Genomic DNA, 21,182 nt, shown 5'->3' on the forward strand with positions numbered 1-21,182 from the left:
GATATAAAGGAGGAAGTAGAATACTACAGAATGAGATTTTCACTCTGCAGCGGAGTGTGCGCTGATATGAAACATCTTGGCAGATTAAAACTGTGTGCCGGCTCGAGACTCGAACTCGGGACCTTTGCCTTTCGCGGTCAAGTGCTCTACCAGGAGTGCTAGTTCTGCAAGATTCGCAGGAGAGCTTCTGTAAAGTTTGGAAGGTAGGAGACGAGGTACTGGCAGAAGTAAAGCTCTGAGGACGGGGCGTGAGTCGTGCTTGGGTAGTTCAGTTGGAAGAGCACTTGCCCGCGAAAGGCAAAGGTCCCGAGTTCGAGTCTCGGTCCGGCACACAGTTTTCATCTGCCAGGAAGTTTCAAGTAGAATACTGTTTTACAAGGACAAGGGCGCTACGCCTACAGTACGGAATGCTGGGAATGCTGTCGCGGCAGAGCGAGACGCGAGTAGAGTAGGGTAGAGGCAGAGGCTGGATAGCCCGCAGATTCGCTCGCAAGCCTGGGTCAGCTGTTTGGACGGGGCGGCGGCCTCGCCTGCTCGCGCTCCGTCGCACACCCCTCCCTGCTGCTGCTTTGTCGGCGGATGCAACGGAAGCGGCAGCGACGCCGGTCAGTTTGCGTCCGCGGCCCCAAACGACGCCAGACATCAGAAGCGCCTCTGCCGTGCTGCGGAAGAGCACATGCGTGAAGCTGCGGTCCGCGCGCACGTGCGTCTAGCAGACAACGTGTGTAGGCCGCTGCCGGTGGGGCGCGACCCGGCGCACAAAGGACGCGGAGCCAACATAAATAAACCGCAGGCGGCGGTGCGCCGCCACTGCAGTCTGAGCCCGCTGCAGCGTCAACACGCCGCGCCACGCCGCGCTGTCGTACGCTCTGCTGCCCCAGCACACCTCTGCCACTTGGCCTCGGCTAAACACGCCGCACGCCACAGTCGGTGCAACCCACCGTCAGCGGCACCCGACTACGGCCTGTAAGGAACAGGATTCGATCACGTACCTTCGCCATTTCTTACGGCAGAGCAAAGTGCGTAACTAGGCTACATCAGCGTGCCATGGGTGCCGTTTCAGTGGGGGCTTAAATTTTGTGGAAAAAAAATGGGGAAGCGCAAGAGTAAAGGGGGAATGGGGAGGTCGAAGTAGGGAGATTGAAGTAAGAGACACTCAAGTTCTGTGGTATGAATGGGACAGTGCTCAACTGGAAGAGTGCAGAAAGTTGAAACAAACAGTTCACATCATATGCAAAAAACTGGTGATTACTCAAACTGGGGAACAATCAAGAATGGGGTACCGCAAGGTTCGGTCTTGGGTCCTCTGCTGTTCTTAATATAAATTAATGACTTGCCATTCTATATTTACGAAGATGCAAAGCTGGTACTTTTTGCCGATACTACTAGTATAGCTATCACACCAAACAGACAAGAATTAACTGGTGAAATTGTAAACGATGTTTTTCAGAAAATCATTAAGTGGTTCTCTGCAAATGGGCTCTCATTAAACTTTGACAAAACACAGTATATTCAGTTCCACGCAGTAAATGGAATGACACAATTAATAAATATAGACTTCGATCAGAAATCGGTAGCTAAGGTAGAATATTCAAAATTTCTAGGTGTATGCATTGATGAGGGGTTGAACTGTAAATAACACACTGAGGATCTGCTGAAACGTTTGAGTTCAGCTACTTATGCTATTAGGGTCATATCAAATTTTGGCGATATGCATCTGAGTAAATTACCTTACCACGCCTATTTTCATTCTCTGCTTTCGTATGGCATCATATTCTGGGGTAACTCATCATTGAGTAAAAGAGTGTTCATTGCACAAAAGCGTGTAATCAGAATAATTGCTGGATCTCGTCCCAGATCGTTCTGCAGACACTTATTTAAAGACCTAGAAATCTTCACTGTAGCCTCCCATATGTATATGCATTCACTTACGAAATTTGTTATTAACAATCCCTACGAATTTCAAAGTAATAGCAGTGTACATGGCTACAACACTAGGAGAAAGGATGATCTTCACTACTCAAGGTTAAATATATCTTTGGCTCAGAAGGGGGTAAATTATGCTGCCACAAAAGTCTTTGGTCACTTACCTAATAGCATCAAAAGTCTGACAGATAGCCATATAGCATTTAAAAGGAAATTAAAAGAATTTCTTAATGTCAACCCTTCTACTCCTTAGATGAATTTTTGGATATAGTAAGTGGGTAATTTCCCAACCCCACAAAAAAAACTGTGTCAAATTTTATTAACATGACACGTTCCACATCATTACAAAGTGTCGTATTCATGATCTATGGATCTAGTACTAATCTAATCTAACAAATAAAAGACGATGTTAACGTTTTTTTGGTTTGAAAGACACCAAACCCTTTTGCTTGTTTTCTCTTATTTAATGCCCAGGGGACTGCTAAAAACGTGTGACTCCAATGTCAGCAGTGTGCTTGAATAAAAGAGTCATTTCTGTTCGTCTGATTACATATTTCTTTCAATTTTATTCTGTGCTGTAACGTTTATTCCTACACTACTGGCCATTAAAATTGCTGCACCACGAAGATGACGTGCCACAGACGCGAAATTTAACCGGCAGGAAGAAGATGCTGTGATTTGCAAATGATTAGCTTTTCAGAGCATTCACACGAGGTTAGCGCCGGTGGTGACACCTACAACGTGCTAACATGAGGAAAGTTTCCAACCGATTTCTCATACACAAATAACAGTTGACCGGCATTGCCTGGTGAACGTTGTTATGATGCTTCGTGTAAGGAGGAGAAATGCGTACCATCACGTTTCCGACTTTGATAAAGGTCGGATAGTAGCCTATCGCGATTTCGGTTTATCATATCCTTGGTCGAGATCCAATGACAGCTAGCAGAATATGGAATCCCTGAGTTCAGGAGGGTAATACGATATCCTTGGTCGAGATCCAATGACTGCTAGCAGAATATGGAATCTCTGAGTTCAGGAGGGTAATACGGAACGCCGTGCTGGACCCCAACGGCCTCGTATCACTAGCTGTCGAGATGAAAGGCATCTTATCCGCATGGCTGTAACGGATCGTGCAGCCACGTCTCGATCCCTGAGTCAACAGATAGGGACGTTTTCAAGAAAACAACCATCTGCACGAACAGTTCGACGAGGTTTGCAGCAGCCTGGATTATCAGCTCGGAGAACATGGCTGCATCACAGACAGGAGCGCCTGCGATGGCATCACAGACAGGAGCGCCTGCGATGGAGTACTCAACGACGAACCTGGGAGCAGGAACGGCAAAATGTCATTTTTTCGGATGAACCCAGGTTCTGTTTACAGCGTCATGATGGTCCCATCTGTGTTTGGCGACATCGCGGTGAACGCACATTGGAAGTGTTTATTCGTCATCGCCATACTGGCATATCACCCGGCGTGATGGAATGGAGTGCCATTGGTCACTCGGTCACTTCTTGTTCGCACTAACGGATCTTTGAACAGTGGACGCTACATTTCAGATGTGTTACGACCCGTCGCTCTACCCTTCATTCGATCCCTGCGAAACCCTACATTTCAGCAGGATAATGCACCACCGCACGTTTCAGTTCCTGCACGGGCCTTTCTGGATACAGAAAATGCTCGACTTCTGCCCTGGCCAACACATTCTCCAGATCTCCCACCAACTGAAAACGTCTGGTCAATGGTGGCCGAGCAACTGGCACGTCACAATACGCCAGTCACTACTCTTGATGAACTGTGGTATCGTGTTGAAGCTGCATGGGCAGCTGTACCTGTACACGCCATCCATGCTCTGTTTGACTCAATGCCCAGGCGTAACAAGGCCGTTATTAAAGCCAGAAGTGGTTATTCTGGTTATTGACTTCTCAGGATGTATGCACCCAAATTGCGTGAAAATGTAATCACACGTCAGTTCCAGTATAACATATTTGTCCAATGAATAGCCGTTTATCGTCTGCATTTCTTCTTGGTGTAGCAATTTTAATGGCCAGTAGTGTATGTCTGGTCCACGTTTCATGGAGCTATATTACTTTTAGGTGACATGTGAAAGTTTTTTTCGTCCCCAAGTTTTGCACATCAGTGCATATTACAAGTTTATCACAGTCGTCATCCCTCCTTTACGTACCTTATTACACGAGGAAAAAGTCTAAGAGTTCGGGGAATGGCATTGTAAAGTACAAAAAACAAGAGTTACTGGTCTTCAGAATAATCACCATTAGCTACAACTAACTACTGCTAGGGGTTACAAACTGATCCAATGTGACAGCTTATGCTTCTTGTGGATTCGCTCGTAGCACAGTGGTCACGCGTTTTTTTTACACCTGCAACTTCTACGAATGTTCGTGAATAATAGTGCTTACTCAGTCCTTGCTTATTTCCAACTCTGCCCAAGGTCATCGAGTATCTAGTTCTTCAATTACTCTTTTCTCGAATTAAATCAGGTGACGCGTCTTACTCCATTTGTTATATTTTTCAAGATCTGTTGGTGGACGTTCTATGTGGAAGGGGCACTCAGGAAGGGCGAGTTGTGTGCGGACCCATCCGCCAGGTTCCAGGAAGGTCAGGCCCAGTGACAATAGTGGTGGTCAGAGGGGCTCTCTAAGGCACCCTAGGCTTTCTCTCGGCCGGAAGGAAGACAAGGAGGATTGCATGGAATCTGCAAGCGTGATGATGTGGCGCCTGGGAAGGGCGGTCGGACTTTTTATCGTTGTATTATTAAAACTGCCGCTCGGTAACAGCAGGGTGTCCAGCAAGCCGGTTCTCCAAGTAGGCACTCCACTTTGCTATGTAAGTTCCTTCTCCCACGCCACAGTCTTCCGCGTGCGCCGGAAAAGAGCAACCTAATTGGCAGACAGTTGGTGACGCTTGCTGACGTAACAAGGCGCGGCTAGTTTTTGGCGGCAAGCCTCTCAATTGGAATATGATTGTTCGTGGAGTTTTGGAGGGGTTGTGTGTGGCGATTAGTACACTTGTGAGTGGCGCTAAGATCCGCAACCGTCCACTTTTGCAGACATGCGGCTTGATGTGGTCGGCGAATCTTAATTTTTCTTTGGAGTTTGTGTAGAGAACGGAATTTCTCCGTGGACTCTATTCTGGACCGCTGGAGAAGGAGAAAACATGAATTAGTGACCAGAGACTGGTGGAGTTACGTGTAGTCACTGTCTGGGTAGCCCAGGCAGAGTTTGTGTAACTGCTGATTCTGAACACCAGTCAGCATAACTCTGAGTCAATATCGCGACTTGTTGGACAATTATTTACGGCAGCAGCTCGTCAGGGTGGTCAGTAGTCCAGATTGTAGCCTGCACTGCAGCCTTTGGCTGACTGCTGACTTCACGTGGCTAGAGCACGGTGTTGGGTAAAGTACTTGGCAAATCTGGTAAAGCAGAGAGTCTTTCAGTTACATGACGTCCCTGACACCGCGCCTTCCCCTCACGGTACCCACAACATATCAAATATACATGTGGATTTCTGTAGATGCTCGATACCCCCTTCCTCATTGCTCCTGGGACCATCGCAAATGGTACCGGCCACGTGCAGATGTCAACGGAACACAACGTACCGGTCGTCGGGCGAAAAGCACAGCGTCCCCATGCCACTGTGATACGTGAGACTGTGTGCCTTGTAGTCTTGTAAAAATATTGTTGTAAATGCAAATGATGTGGGTCCCTTCTCGCCTGTCGTACAAAGCAGCGGTCATCTACTGCTGAAGTTGACCGCGGTCGACCACCGAACACTCCCTCTCCTTCGGCCATCTTTGCCTATGGTTCGGAACGCTCCCGTGTACGTGAAACAATGATACCAAGGTCTTGGGCCTCACCCCTCAGGCTTCGTCCTTCTTCCTGTTGCCTGAAGATTCTTCGCCGGCCGGTGCGGCCGAGCCGTTATAGGTGCTACAGGATGGAACCGCGCGACTGCTACGGTCGCAGGTTCGAATCCTGCCTCAGGCATGGATGTGTGTGATGTCCTTAAGTTAGTTAAGTTTAAGTAGTTCTAAGTTCTAGGGGACTGATGACCTCAGAAGTCAAGTCCTATAGTGCTCAGAATCATTTGAACCATTTTTTTAAGGTTCTTCCCCATATGCAGTCATTCAGTTGTTGTCTCCGGGCCATATTGTAACGAAGAAAATCGTCATAGCACATCGTAACTGCTCGCTGATTGACGCACAGTGTCATTTTCCCTTTCCTTCGACTGCCTCGCGTTGCGGGACCAGTCCCATTTGGCGCTTGGGTCACTATGACCTCACGCCTCATCACACCATGTGATGTCCATCTTTCCGTGTACGACTGGGAGACATCTGGTGACGTCGTCCCGCACTTTCATTCATTTACACCGAGTTCTTTATATGTTATGTTTCTGTACCTATCTCACGCTTTCGTTTTGTACAGCAGTGTATCCGTCGTCTATAGTACTCATTAAATCATTTGTGAGTGGGCAAAACTTCCGTAGACGATTGAAAAATAATTATTCTTTTTAAACTGTCTTCATATGCGTAAATAGCTCACCATAGTCGTACGTCCCAGTAACTTCTCTCCAGGCCCCAGAGTATAATACAAGTTAAAATACATACTTACGATAAAATTAATTTCCGCCTACGGCATAAAATTCAATGTATTCGCCTCCAGAGCAACTATTTCTTGGTCTTTCAACTTTCAATAAATATTTATTTATGTTTTAAACTATGTACACTGAAATGAAGAAGCCTGCCTAATAAAGAGGACACAACTCAGACGAATTCCTTTATGATAAAACTACAACATACGATAAAAGTCTCACGGGAAAGATAGGGACAATATGTGATTTTTTTCCCTTCGGCGCGTTACGTTTTGTGACCATATATCTAACAGCATGGTGTCACCTATTTTCTCCGTGACAATCCGTTTCCTGAAAAAGAGATAAATAATATTTTTCTAAACACATAACAAACACATATTTTAACGTATAACACAATTTGTAGAACTGCTTGCACACAAAATGGGTCGGCGATTACAGATAGCGAGTGTCACCGACACATTCGTGAGACTGCACATACCGAAAACATTATCACCGCAGCCTCGGTTCGGTGAGACGGGAAGGGAGAATGAGCGTTAGGAGCGTTGTCTACCTTCAAATGCAGAAATCGAACTACCGCACGACACTCCAGTCTATAAATACTGGCCGACTGCACAAAATAAGGTTAAAATTTCGTGGCTCACGTATCAAACTTTCTTCGTGGTTACTGCCAGGAATACAATAACAACAAGTATTTGCTCAGAACCCATGTTTTTCTCTTTTTGGCCTCCACAGTGTACCTATCTTAAGGGTACTTTGGTTTGACCATAATATTTAACTATCGGCACAAAGAGTTTAACGGTCTTGGATTATGAAGGACCCTGTTGAAAGTAAATATGAGGTCTACTGGTCATGAAAATGTTAATGGATACGGTATCACGGAACTTTATTCCCCTCTTAGTAATGAAACTACTTAATGTTTGATGATGTCAGAGTGGGGGAGGCCCTCAGACTCAGGCATAATATCGAAACCAACCTTCTTTTTCTTTAAGATCAAGTGAGAATGACAGCAGAGAAGATATCTTGTCAACGCGCTGAGCAACGGCGATTGTGTATTCTCAGCAGTGTCAATTAACGCTTGGTACACATCTCTTAAAGAAGGAGTCATTCTGAATTACTCAAAATGGCCACATACCCATTTATTATTGACCCAATATTTAAGTCTGATGACACGTCTGCCCAAATCATGAGAGTTCCTATGTTGATGAGTTCTGCTGTTAAGCGTCAACAAATTTTATGTACAGAGAGTGTTTCAAAGTCTGTGGACCAAGCGTCTAGGCGTGGTAGTTCACGCCATGAAGAACAAATTTTTTTAAGGACAAAACTTTCGCTGACGCTTTCCGGTGGCACTTAGCGTCTCCTTGTATCAGTTATCCCCCTGAGAGGCAGCAGGGCATAAGCCCTCTGCAGCGTGTACAAGCCATGTGTGTTGCCTACAATACAGTCATCTGCTGCCTGTGAAAGGGGCAAGAACGAACAAATCGAAAGTTCCTCATTCGCTTCTGAAATATGTTTCTCTGCTTACGGATACTCATTTTAAGGATTTTGTTGTTGAATTTCACTCTATCAATTTACTGGGGCAGGTAGTACGCAGCACAGCTGGTTATCAGATCCTGCTAGTTCGGTGAAAACACGTCATCCAAAGATTGGGAAATATTAAAGAACGTCTAGTATCGTCGGAAGTGTCAGTGAACAGTTTGTCTACAACAAAAGTTAATCCCAGAGACATGATCTATCACCTCTAAATGTTTGATGCAAAGACTCTGTATATGTCAGTTCCTACTATACTTCTTAACGGGGGAGACACTATGTGCAGTAAGAGTGTGTCAGTCTTAGATGTTAATTTGTAGGACAGTTATTTAATGGTAATCCATTATCTACGAATATTACTCCACCTTTAGCTCTGACTGACATTCAACTGAGTGCTAGTAACTTGATATAAGCAGCCTTCCCAATAATAATTTGCTTATTTGTAGTTTGGTTTTCAGTGTTTTCTCCTAAAAATAAAGTTTCCATCAATCAAATTTGGATCCACTTTTTCAGCACTTCTTTTCTAAGGCTGATTCTTTCAGTGTCTCTTCTGTCTGACTCTACGCTTGCCAATTTCATCATTATTTGAGAGATGGTATAGTACGCTACCTCTCCAGGGGACACCACCTTGAGGCAGCACTGTCCGTGCAGGTGGAGAGGCATGTGTGTTCACGTGAGGCTAAGGGCTATGCCGGGTGTGGGAACCAAAATGGACAAATGGACAGAAAAGAAAATAGCAACACTGAGAGGCAAGTTGAGACCTAAGACACCCAAACATCGGGGCTGGAACCGCTGGAAAACATCCCTTCATCTGAACAGGGAGACAGACATGTTCAAGAAGTGGAATTGGTTACTAAGAAGTTTGAACAGATTAAGAACAAAGACTTGTCTGGGGCTCAGAGGAGGAAACTTCTTAGAGAACAAAAGCTAAAGGAAGGAAAAGAGTGGCTTACTAAACAGTACTGGAGGGAACTAAAAGGGCTTGTGCCCAAGACCTCCTATAAAAAAAGTCCCAGGGCGACAGGGGTGTGTAAACCCCTTCTACATCGAGAGCAGGCAGTAAGAGAACAAGGGAGGAATCGAAGGCTCCCACTTCTCAGGATAAGCGTATCCAGAAAAAGCTGAGGCAGGAAATAAGGAAACAGACCTATAGTACTAAAGTCTCGGTTTTTAGGATGGCGGTTATCCAGCAAGGTTATTCACTGGTCAGGATCACCTCACAGCTGGAGGAGCTCGTGCAAATGGCTTTGAGAAGATTGGGGGGACGCTGCTCCAGAACCAAAAATTCAAGGGAGGCTATCTGGATCATGGTGCTCTTATCTTTGTCTGTGTGGCGGTGGGTACATTGGACTGGCTTAAGGTAAAGGTGCCCTTAATATCACCATGGGAGGACACGAAGCTGCTGCTAAAGACAGCGGCTGAGCTCTTCAAGACGGCAAAGATATTAATCTCAGTGCCAAAACTCCTTAACGAGACCTCTCCAGAGACTCTGATTGCGAAAATAGGTTCTGAAGTCATCAGTCCTCTAGAACTTAGAACTACTTAAACCTAACTAACCTAAAGACATCAGCCACATCCATGCCCGAGGCAGGATTCGAACCTGATACCATAGCGGTCGCGCGGTTCCAGACTGTAGCGCCTAGAACCGCTTGGCCACCCCGGCCGGCCTCTGATTTAGGAACCTATTAATATAAAGGGGGGTGTATCGGGCCTCGGCGACACAGGACGTAAGCTGGTTTGCACTAGAAATATAACAAACTGCAGAATGTGCATTTATGCAAAAAATGGAATCCTCTTCATGCTGATGGCGGATTTTGTTCTAGGGACTTAGTGCCCATCAGGTTGCGGCAACGTGAGGAAGGGAGTTTGTGATGGCCTCGATATACCCTCCTTACGAGGGCAGTGCTCCTCCTTCTCCGGAAGTGAGGAGACTGGCGGAAGCCTGTGCACAACAGGGTGACCACCTATTGGTTGGAAGCATTGCTAATGAGCACAACTTAGTTTGGGGCAGCACAGACACCAACAGTAGAGGTAAGAACTTTCTAGAATTTCTTCTAGCAAATAACTTAAAGATCCTGAATAGGGGCAAGGAATCTAAATTCAGGAAAATAAGAAGGCAAGAGGTAATTGACATAACCTTTGGTCTCACTTTGATGGGTAGTTATGTCATATAATAGCATGTTGCCTTAGAGCCATCCTCGTCTGACCACATGTATATTAAGTTCGAGGTTGAAATGGGCATCAGACAGACCATGTCATATAGGAATCCTAGGGAAACGGACTGGAAGGTGTATAGGAGGGACCTCGACTCAAGCCTGCCAGAAGTCATTATTTCGATAAGGAATCCAGCAGATTTTGAGGAGGTAGCAGCTCGTCTGCCATCATGACCTCATACCATGGCAACTGCTCAATCACCAAGAAGCGCACAATACGAATGTTTGTTGGTGGAACAACAACCTGGAATCACAGAGGAAATAGGTATGAAGACTGTTTAAAATTGCGAGAAGGAAAGGACAATGGGCAGAATATCAGAGGGCCCTTGTTTTTTTTTTTTTTTTGGGTCATCAGTCTACTGACTGGTTTGATGTGGCCCGCCACGAATTCCTCCCCTGTGCTAACCTCTTCATCTCAGAGTAGCACTTGCAACCTACGTCCTCAATTATTTACTTGACGTATTCCAATATCTGTCTTCCTCTTCAGTTTTTGCCCTCTACAGCTCCCTCTAGTACCATGGAAGTCATTCCCTCATGTCTTAGCAGATGTCCTATCATCCTGTCCCGTCTCCTTATCAGTGTTTTCCGCATATTCCTTTCTTCTCCGATTCTGCGTAGAACCTGCTCATTCCTTACCTTATCAGACCACCTAATTTTTAACATTCGTCTATAGCACCACACCTCAAATGCTTCGATTCTCTTCTGTCCCTGTTTTCCCACAGTCCATGTTTCACCACCACACAATGCTGTACTCCAGACGTACATCCTCAGAAATTTCTTCCTCAAATTAAGGCCGGTATTTGATATTAGTAGACTTCTCTTGGCCAGAAATGCCTTTTTTGCCATAGCGAGTCTGCTTTTGATGTCCTCCTTGCTCCGTCCGACATTGGTTATTTTACTGCCTAGGTAGCAGAATTCCTTAACTTCATTGACTTCATTGACTTCGTGACTAGCAAACCTGATGTTAAGTTTCTCGCTGTTCTCATTTCTACTACTTCTCATTACCTTCGTCTTTCTCCGATTTACTCTCAAACAATACTGTGTACTCATTAGACAGTTCATTCCGTTCAGCAGATCATTTAATTCTTCTTCACTTTCACACAGGATAGCAATGTCATGAGCGAATCGTATCATTGATATCCTTTCACCTTGTATTTTAATTCCACTCCTGAACCTTTCTTTTATTTCCATCATTGCTTCCTCGATGTATAGATTGAAGAGTAGGGGCGAAAGGCTACAGCCTTGTCTTAACCCTTCTTAATACGAGCACTCTCCCTATAGCTTACCCCTACTTTTTTCAGTATCTCGAACAGCTTGCACCATTTTATATTGTCGAACGCTTTTTCCAGGTCGACAAATCCTATGAACGTGTCTTGATTTTTCTTTAGCCTTGCTTCCATTATTAACCGTAACGTCAGAATTGCTTCTCTCGTGCCTTTACTTTTCCTAAAGCCAAACTGATTGTCACCTAGCGCATTCTCAATTTTCTTTTCCATTCTTCTGTGTATTATTCTTGTAAGCAGCTTCGATGCATGAGCTGTTAAGCTAATTGTGCGATAATTCTCGCACTTGTCAGCTCTTGCCGTCTTCGGAATTGTGTGGATGATGCTTTTCCAAAAGTCAGATGGTATGTCGCCAGACTCATATATTCTACACACCAGCGTGAATAGTCGTTTTGTTGCCACTTCCCCTAATGATTTTAGAAATTCCGACGGAATGTTATCTATACCTCTGCCTTATTTGACCGTAAGTCCTCCAAAGCTCTTTTAAATTCCGATTCTAATACTGGATCCCCTATCTCTTCTAAATCGACTCCTGTTTCTTCTTCTATCACATCAGACAAATTTTCACCCTCATAGAGGCTTTCAGTGTATTCTTTCCACCTATCTGCTTTCTACTCTGCATTTAACAGTGGAATTCCCGTTGCACTCTTAATGTTACCACCGTTGCTTTTAATGTCACCAAAGGTTGTTTTGATTTTCCTGTATGCTGAGTCTGTCCTTCCGACAATCATATCTTTTTCGATGTCTTCACATTTTTCCTGCAGCCATTTCGTCTTAGCTTCCCTGCACTTCCTATTTATTTCATTCCTCAGCGACTTGTATTTCTGTATTCCAGATTTTCCCGGAACATGTTTGTACTTCCTCCTTTCATCAATCAACTGAAGTATTTCTTCTGTTACCCATGGTTTCTTCGCAGCTACCTTCTTTGTACCTACGTTTTCCTTCCCAACTTCTGTGATGGCCCTTTTTAGAGATGTCCATTCCTCTTCAACTGTGCTGCCTACTGCGCTATTCCTAATTGTTGTATCTATAGCGTTAGAGAACTTCAAACGTATCTCGTCATTCCTTAGAACTTCCGTATCCCACTTCTTTGCGTTTTGATTCTTCCTGACTAATGTCTTGAACTTCAGCCTACTCTTCATCACTACTATATTGTGATCTGAGTCTATATCTGCTCCTGGGTACGCTTTACAATCCAGTATCTGATTTCGGAATCTCTGTCTGACCATGATGTAATCTAATTGAAATCTTCCCGTATCTCCCGGCCTTTTCTAAGTATACCTCCTCCTCTTGTGATTCTTGGACAGGGTATTCGCTATTACTAGCTGAAACTTGTTACAGAACTCAATTAGTCTTTCTCCTCTTTCATTCCTTGCCCCAAGCCCATATTCTCCTGTAACCTTTTCTTCTACTCCTTTCCCTACAACTGCATTCCAGTTGCCCACGACTATTAGATTTTCGTCCCCCTTTACATATTGCATTACCCTTTCAACATCCTCATACACTTTATCTATCTGTTCATCTTCAGTATGCGACGTCGGCATGTATACCTAAACTATCGTTGTCGATGCTGGTCTGCTGTCGATTCGGATTAGAACAACCCGGTCACTGAACTGTTCACAGTAACACACCCTCTGCCCTACGTTCCTATTCATAACGAATCCTACACCTGTTATACCATTTTCTGCTGCTGTTGGTAATACCCGATACTCATCTGACCAGAAATCCTTGTCTTCCTTCCACTTCACTTCACTGACGCCTTCTATATCTTGACTGAGCCTTTGCATTTCCGTTTTCAGATTTTCTAGTTTCCCTACCACGTTCAAGCTTCTGACATTCCACGCCCCGACTCGTAGAACATTATCTTTTCGTTGATTATTCAATCTTTCTCTCATGGTAACCTCTCCCTTGGCAGTCCCCTCCCGGAGATCCGAATGGGGGACTATTCCGGAATCTTTTGCCAATGGAGAGATCATCATGACACTTCTTCAACTACAGGCCACATGTCCTGCGGATACACGTTACCTGTCTTTAATGCAGTGGTTTCCATTGCCTTCTGCATCCTCATGTCGTTGATCGTTGCTGATTCTTCCGCCTTTAGGGGCAATTTCCCACCCCTAGGACAAGAGAGTGCCCTGAACCTCTATCCGCTCCTCCACCCTCTTTGACAAGGCCATTGGTAGAATGAGGCTGACTTCTTATGCCGGAAGTCTTCGGCCGCCAATGCTGATTCTTTATCAAAATTTCGGCAGTGGTGGGGAGCGAACCCGGGACCGAAGACGTTTTTATTATGAATCAAAGACGCTTCCCCTTTTTTTTTTTGTTGATCGTTGCGGACGTCACGTGACATCCATTTTAGTTCGTTGTTCATGGTTGCACTCAGTTTTTTTTTATTATTATTATTACAGAGGCCAACCAGCTCTCGCCGAACACGCTGAGCTACCGTGCCGGCGTCCCTAGACCACGGGATTGTCAAATACAATCTTGCAATTAAGCAAGCAAAACAGGCGTCCTGGAAGGTATCCTGTGAGGAGGTAGAGGGTACGGCTGTTCAGGCCAGACTTCACAAAATCCTCACTAGGATACCAACTAATCCAAGAGGAACTTTAAGGAAAAGAGGATGGGGAGAATAGACGGACAGCACATGAAACGCTGGAACTACTCCTCAAGACTCATTTTCCTCAGGACCAAAACGTTCCTGTGAGATAACGGTTATCAGGTATTCGAAGGGAGAACTGTACCTGACAGAGAATGTGTTGACCTGCCCCAGATGGAATTTTTCCAGCGCTCCTGTAACAATCAGGAGTGAACTTAATAAGATTCGTATGCAGGTTATTTAGGGTTAGCCTAGCAGTAGGTATCATTCCTAACGTCTGGAGGGCAGTGAAGTTTGTCTTCATTCCAAAGCCAGAGAGAACTGATCATTCCAAGGCCAAGAATATGAGACCAATCAGTCTGTCCTTTCTTCTTAAAACATTGGAAAAACTGGTCAATGTGCATGTTAGGGGGAGGAGGTTATCTAGGGTCCCTCTACACATAAATCAACATGCATACCAACCAGGAAAATCATGTGGAACTGCATTCCACCAACTTGTTGCGAAGGTTCTTGGACACTGAAGAGGCTTTTAGCAACATGACCTTCGAGTCCTTGGTTAAGGCAGCAGAGCTGCACGGCTTGGAGATCACCATTTGCTTAGTTTTAGAAAGGTAGAAGCCACCATTATGGAAGAAAAAATGGTAGCCAACGCCACCAGAGGCTGTCCACAAGGAGACGTTCTGTCCCCTCTACTGTGGAACCTTGTGTTGAATGAACTCATTGCAGAATTAAACTATAGATAGTCCTTCTGCCAGGGATAAGCAGACAGTCTTGTCATAGTGATACTTGACAGTCAGAGCTATGGTACACAGAGCATTCAACATTGTGCAAAATTGGTGCAGGAAGCTGGACTGTTGTAGTACCATTTACGAGGAAGTAGATCCAACACACATATTGGAATCTCAAGCCTCTCGATGAAACTCTACAAGTGAAGGGGATAGTGAAATGTCTAGGGGTAACCCTGGATGAGAAACTATTTCGGACCCCTCACATAAGGAGCACCTGTTTCAAGGCGAAGGTATTCTAATAAGTACCAGGAGAGCTTGTAGTGAAACCTGGGGCTTGTAGAACAGCAGGTAGCTGCTAAGGAGCTTGCTAAGGAGCAGAGATTGGTCTGCTTATCCAGTATAGGCGGAGTTAGCACCACACCCAGTGCTGGGATGGGAACCATGCTGGACATACCCCCATTAGGCATGTGGGTAAAGACGGAGGCAGCGGCTCGAGCCTTGGCAAAAACTGGAACTGCCTTGGATATCCAGGATCTCATATTAAAATACTGAGTGGGATAGATATGTGTGTGATTGGGGGACTAGCGGCCAATTATATAATAACTCCCAGCTGCTTCAACAAGCCTTTCAATGTAGTAATAGGAAGTAGAGATCTCAGGGAGAACAAATTTTGACACCATACTGGAGACCTAGTATGGTTCACTGGCGGATCGAAAACAGACTAGAGTATACGGAGGGCAGCCAATGCTGGAGAGTGCAATCTCTAGAGGAAGGATGTGTTTCAAGCTGAAATACATTCCTGGAAATTGAAATAAGAACACCGTGAATTCATTGTCCCAGGAAGGGGAAACTTTATTGACACATTCCTGGGGTCAGATACATCACATGATCACACTGAGAGAACCACAGGCACATAGACACAGGCAACAGAGCATGCACAATGTCGGCACTAGTACAGTGTATATCCACCTTTCGCAGCAATGCAGGCTGCTATTCTCTCATGGAGACGATCGTAGAGATGCTGGATGTAGTCCTGTGGAACGGCTTGCCATGCCATTTCCACCTGGCGCCTCAGTTGGACCAGCGTTCGTGCTGGACGTGCAGACCGCGTGAGACGACGCTTCATCCAGTCCCAAACATGCTCAATGGGGGACAGATCCGGAGATCTTGCTGGCCAGGGTAGTTGACTTACACCTTCTAGAGCACGTTGGGTGGCACGGGATACATACGGACGTGCCTTGTCCTGTTGGAACAGCAAGTTCCCTTGCCGGTCTAGGAATGGTAGAACGATGGGTTCGATGACGGTTTGGATGTACCGTGCACTATTCAGTGTCCCCTCGACGATCACCAGAGGTGTACGGCCAGTGTAGGAGATCGCTCCCCACACCATGATGCCGGGTGTTGGCTCTGTGTGCCTCGGTCGTATGCAGTCCTGATTGTGGCGCTCACCTGCACGGCGCCAAACACGCATACGATCATCATTGGCACCAAGGCAGAAGCGACTCTCATCGCTGAAGACGACACGTCTCCATTCGTCCCTCCTTTCACGCCTGTCGCGACACCACTGGAGGCGGGCTGCACGATGTTGGGGCGTGAGCGGAAGACGGCCTAACGGTGTGCGGGACCGTAGCCCAGCTTCATGGAGACGGTTGCGAATGGTCCTCGCCGATACCCCAGGAGCAACAGTGTCCCTAATTTGCTGGGAAGTGGCGGTGCGGTCCCCTACGGCACTGCGTAGGATCCTACGGTCTTGGCGTGCATCCGTGCGTCGCTGCGGTCCGGTTCCAGGTCGACGGTCACGTGCACATTCCGCCGACCACTGGCGACAACATCGATGTACTGTGGAGACCTCACGCCCCACGTGTTGAGCAATTCGGCGGTACGTCCACCCGGCTTCCCGCATGCCCACTATACGCCCACGCTCAAAGTCCGTTAACTGCACATACGGTTCACGTCGACGCTGTCGCGGCATGCTACCAGTGTTAAAGACTGCGATGGAGCTCCGTATGCCACGGCAAACTGGCTGACACTGACGGCGGCGGTGCACAAATGCTCCGCAGCTAGCGCCATTCGACGGCCAACACCGCGGTTCCTGGTGTGTCCGCTGTGCCGTGCGTGTGATCATTGCTTGTACAGCCCTCTCGCAGTGTCCGGCGCAAGTATGGTGGGTCTGACACACCGGTGTCAATGTGTTCTTTTTTCCATTTCCAGGAGTGTATCTGCTATCAGGGTGTGCATGGAGGAGAATTTGCGGAGGTGCTACAGAGGTCGTAGCATTTCATCTACATCTACATGACTACTCTGCAATTCACATTTAAGGGCTTGGCAGAGGGTTTATCGAACCACAATCATACTATCTCTCTACTATTCCACCCCCGAACAGCGAGCGGGAAAAACGAACACCTAAACCTTTCTGTTCGAGCTCTGATTTCTCTTATTTTATTTTGATGATCATTCCTACCTATGTAGGTTGGGCTCAACAAAATATTTTCGCATTCGGAAGAGAAAGTTGGTGACTGAAATTTCGTAAAAAGGTCTCGCCGCGACGAAAAACGTCTATGCTGTAATGACTTCCATCCCAACTCGTGTATCATATCTGCCACACTCTCTCCCCTATAACGCGATAATACCAAACGAGCTGCCCTTCTTTGCACCCTCTCGATGTCCTCCGTCAATCCCACCTGGTAAGGATCCCACACCGCGCAGCAATATTCTAACAGAGGACGAACGAGTGTAGTGTAAGCTGTCTCTTTAGTGGACTTGTTGCATCTTCTAAGTGTCCTGCCAATGAAACGCAACCTTTGGCTCGCCTTCCCGACAATATTATCTATGTGGTCTTTCCAACTGAAGTTGTTCGTAATTTTAACACCCAGGTACTTAGTTGAATTGACAGCCTTGAGAATTGTACTATTTATCGAGTAAGCGATTTTCGTTTATTCAGACTGCCAAGCAACCCTGAATTCACTGGCAGCCTCTAAAACAAAATCAAAGAGTGTGGCAGAACGCTACAAAGTCCTTGTGGTGCTAGGGGAAAGCAGTCAGGTAAACTTATTATGGGTCCCTGGTCACTCAGGGATTAGTGGTAGCAAGCAAGCCGATAGGTCATTTCTGAACTTCAACAGGAGAGAAATGAAACTCATGGCTGGGCTATTGACGCCATGTAATTAAAAAAAAACACCTCCATGCCATGGGGATAATAGAAGAAGACACCAAATTTAGGATGTGTGGTGTGGGCGAGGAAAGCGCATCACATTTGATCTTCGAATGCGAGGCATCGGAGATTAAAAGACAGAGTACTCGGATCAACGAGACCTGAGGAAATTGTGTCTGTAGCAAAGCACTGGTAAAGGATCACCTTGCACTGTTCAAGGGGATGGGTCCAGGGAACGATACCGCACAATAAACTCTGTTTCGGTGTGGGCAGCAGCGGGCTTGACCAATGTTGCTGATCCCTGATAAAATCAAATCTATAATACACTAGCCCAATTTAGCGACGAAAAAAGCCAGATAGGTGGGTATCAACATTCCTATTCATAGTCGCAGTCGCACACGGAAAGCGGCCATGAGCAGAGCTACTGCCCATTTGTCTGTGCTAGCAAGTGTAAACACCCGGACAGTTCAGACCATATTCCATATTTCTACTTTTTTTATAATCTTCAAACCAACAGTCTGAGTAGTGAGAAAAGAAGACGGGCAAATGTTACCCCCCCCCCCCCCCCACCCACCAAGTTTAAATGATAGCGGACGAATCACAACATGTTACGCTGAACTCTCTAACGTGTATAGGGATGGTATCCGCGGAACTCACGGACTTCGAACTTGGCCAGGTTGACTGGGTGTCACTTGTGTCAAACTTCTGTACGAGAGATTTCCACACTACTAAACATCCCTAGGTCACCTGTTTCTGATGTGATAGTGAAGTGGAAACGTGAACGGACACGTACACCACTAAGGCGTACAGAGTTGACTGCCAGAGACTGCCGACAGTTGAAGAGGGTCGTAACGGGTAATAGGCAGACATCTATCCAGACCATCACACAGGTATTCCAAACTGCATCAGAATCCACTGCAAGTACTATGACAGTTATGCGGAAAGTGAGAAAACTTGAATTTCATGGTCGAGCGGCTGCTCATAAGCCATGCACCACGCCGGTAAATGTCTAACAACGTCTCGCTTGGTGTAAGGAGTGCAAACATTGGACGGTTGAACGGTGGAAAAACTTTGTGTGGGGCGACGAGCCATGGGAGAAAATGTGGCGGTCCGACGGCACGGTGTGGGTATGGCGAATACCTTGTCAACGTCATCTGCCTGCTTGTGTGGTGCCAACTGTAAAATTCGGATGCCGTGGTATCATGGTGTGGTCGTGTTTTTCATGGAGGGGGCTTTCACCCCTTCTTGTTTTGCGTGGCACTATAACAGCACAGGCCTACATTGATGTTTTAAGCACCTTCTTGCTTCCTACTGTTGACGAGCAATTCGGGAATGGCGATTGCATCTTTCAACATGATCGAGCACCTGTTCATAATGTACGGCCTATAACGGAGTGGTTACACGACAATAACATCCCTGTAATGGATTGACCTGCACAGAGTAATGACCTGACTCCTACAGAACACCTTTGGAATGTTTTGAACGCCGATTTCGTGCCATGTCTCAACGACTGACATCGATATTTTTCGTCAGTGCAGGAGTGCGTGAAAATGGGCTGCCATTCCCAAAAAATCTTCCAGCACCTGACGTGACGTATGCCAGCGAGAGTGGAAGCTGTCACCACGGCTAAGGGTTGGCCAACACCATATTAAATTCCAGCATTACTGATGGAGGGCGCCACGAACTTGTAAGTTACTTTCAGCCAGCTGTTCGGATACTTTTGATCACATAGTGTACTTGAGTGTTACAGAACAGTTCGCTACTGTTGAGCGCTCTTCATATAAACCAATATGGTAATGAATGTGTCACTCTACCTGTATTACACCTATTCTTGGTCATATGGAAGCGTTATATTCGAAAATATTATAAATGAGTAAATCTTTGTACTAAAGCCGCTGTTAAGTACTTCTAAACAGAATATTACTAACATAAGAGGTTAAAGAGATACCAAAATATACTCTGGTAGCAGGAATATTGTGAAGCAATGCTTTTTTGTAGCTCCACGAGGCTTCTTTTGGGTGCTTATTTGCACTGTCGGACGTAGGTACTTCAAGAGTGTAGCTGACTCCAGAATTACTTACTACGACGTTCGAAGAAGAGCGGCGAGTACTGGAAAACAGCAGAAGAACTCCTGTGGATTTTCACAGGACATTCAAAAAGTGTATAACTATGAGATGGACTCACAGAACACTCCCACGCGTAGCGAATAACAGCGTAGGGAAATTTACATTTTTGGTAGCACAGAAACAGGGAACGAAGTGGCCTATTGATTGGCTCTTTATAGAGGTCATTTACACGATATTCTTTGGCTCCGTATATACCCATCGCAGAATTTTTAGTAACATTTCTGTTCGTAGGTATACAGAATTTAGGTACTAATGATAACATTTTCAGGTGACACACCGTCCGTGCCAGGAAGTAAGGAAGACGGAAGGTTAATAATGAATGGATAACATATTGTTTTCAGATTATGTGTAAAGAATAAAAACACTGAAACGAAGGTGACTGACTACCATCAAAATCTGGAGCAGCCAATAATGGAAAAGATGAAAAACTTATCCTGTCGAATAAGTAACGTTACACCGGATGTCTGCGACAAGGAAGAGGTTAGCAGTACATTAACATGCGTATAGGAAGCTTTATCCAACACAAAAACTCTAGTGATATGAAGTATTGGCCACGAATGGAGGAACAAGCCCTTGAAACATTACGTCAGAGTTAGTACTGTGTTGAAGTGAAATGTGGGACACAGCAAATTCGGAGAAAAAAAATGTATCTTTCTTACAGAAGGTTTAATAGGCAGATGAAGTTCGAAGTGGCAAAGTGCTAGAAAGAATAGGGGAAGAAAAGTAATGCCAGAAGCAAGGATCTGTTCACGAGGAATCGATAAAAATGAATATTCTCTGGACGAAGCAGAAAATATTGCGTCCGAGACCTTCTCCGAGGGAAAGGGATTTCACCGGAAAAACGTCATGGAGACAAATCAGTTTCATATTCCAGTAATATAGTTTTTACTATATAGACACATTTCCATAATCGCGCTAATACTCATCATTCCTATTTAACCAATTTCTATGAGAGATGCGTCCCAAGGCTGATTATATTTGCAGCTATAGTTAGCAAAAACGATTTGAAGCATCCTGACATAA

At 45.6% G+C, this 21,182-nt stretch overlaps 1 protein-coding gene across 1 annotated transcript in view; it reads left to right on the forward strand.

Annotated features, from left to right (window-relative positions):
• Positions 1–676: 676 nt before the first annotated feature.
• LOC126285235 (serine/arginine repetitive matrix protein 1-like) overlaps positions 677–21,182 on the forward strand; it is a 150,679-nt gene continuing 130,173 nt past the window's right edge. Inside the window, exon 1 of the mRNA XM_049984533.1 lies at positions 677–815. Coding sequence (XP_049840490.1) covers positions 677–815 — 139 coding nt within the window. The remainder of the gene's footprint in view (positions 816–21,182) is intronic.

The sequence above is a fragment of the Schistocerca gregaria genome, chromosome 8, assembly GCF_023897955.1.
Source record: "Schistocerca gregaria isolate iqSchGreg1 chromosome 8, iqSchGreg1.2, whole genome shotgun sequence".
NCBI lineage: Eukaryota > Metazoa > Arthropoda > Insecta > Orthoptera > Acrididae > Schistocerca > Schistocerca gregaria.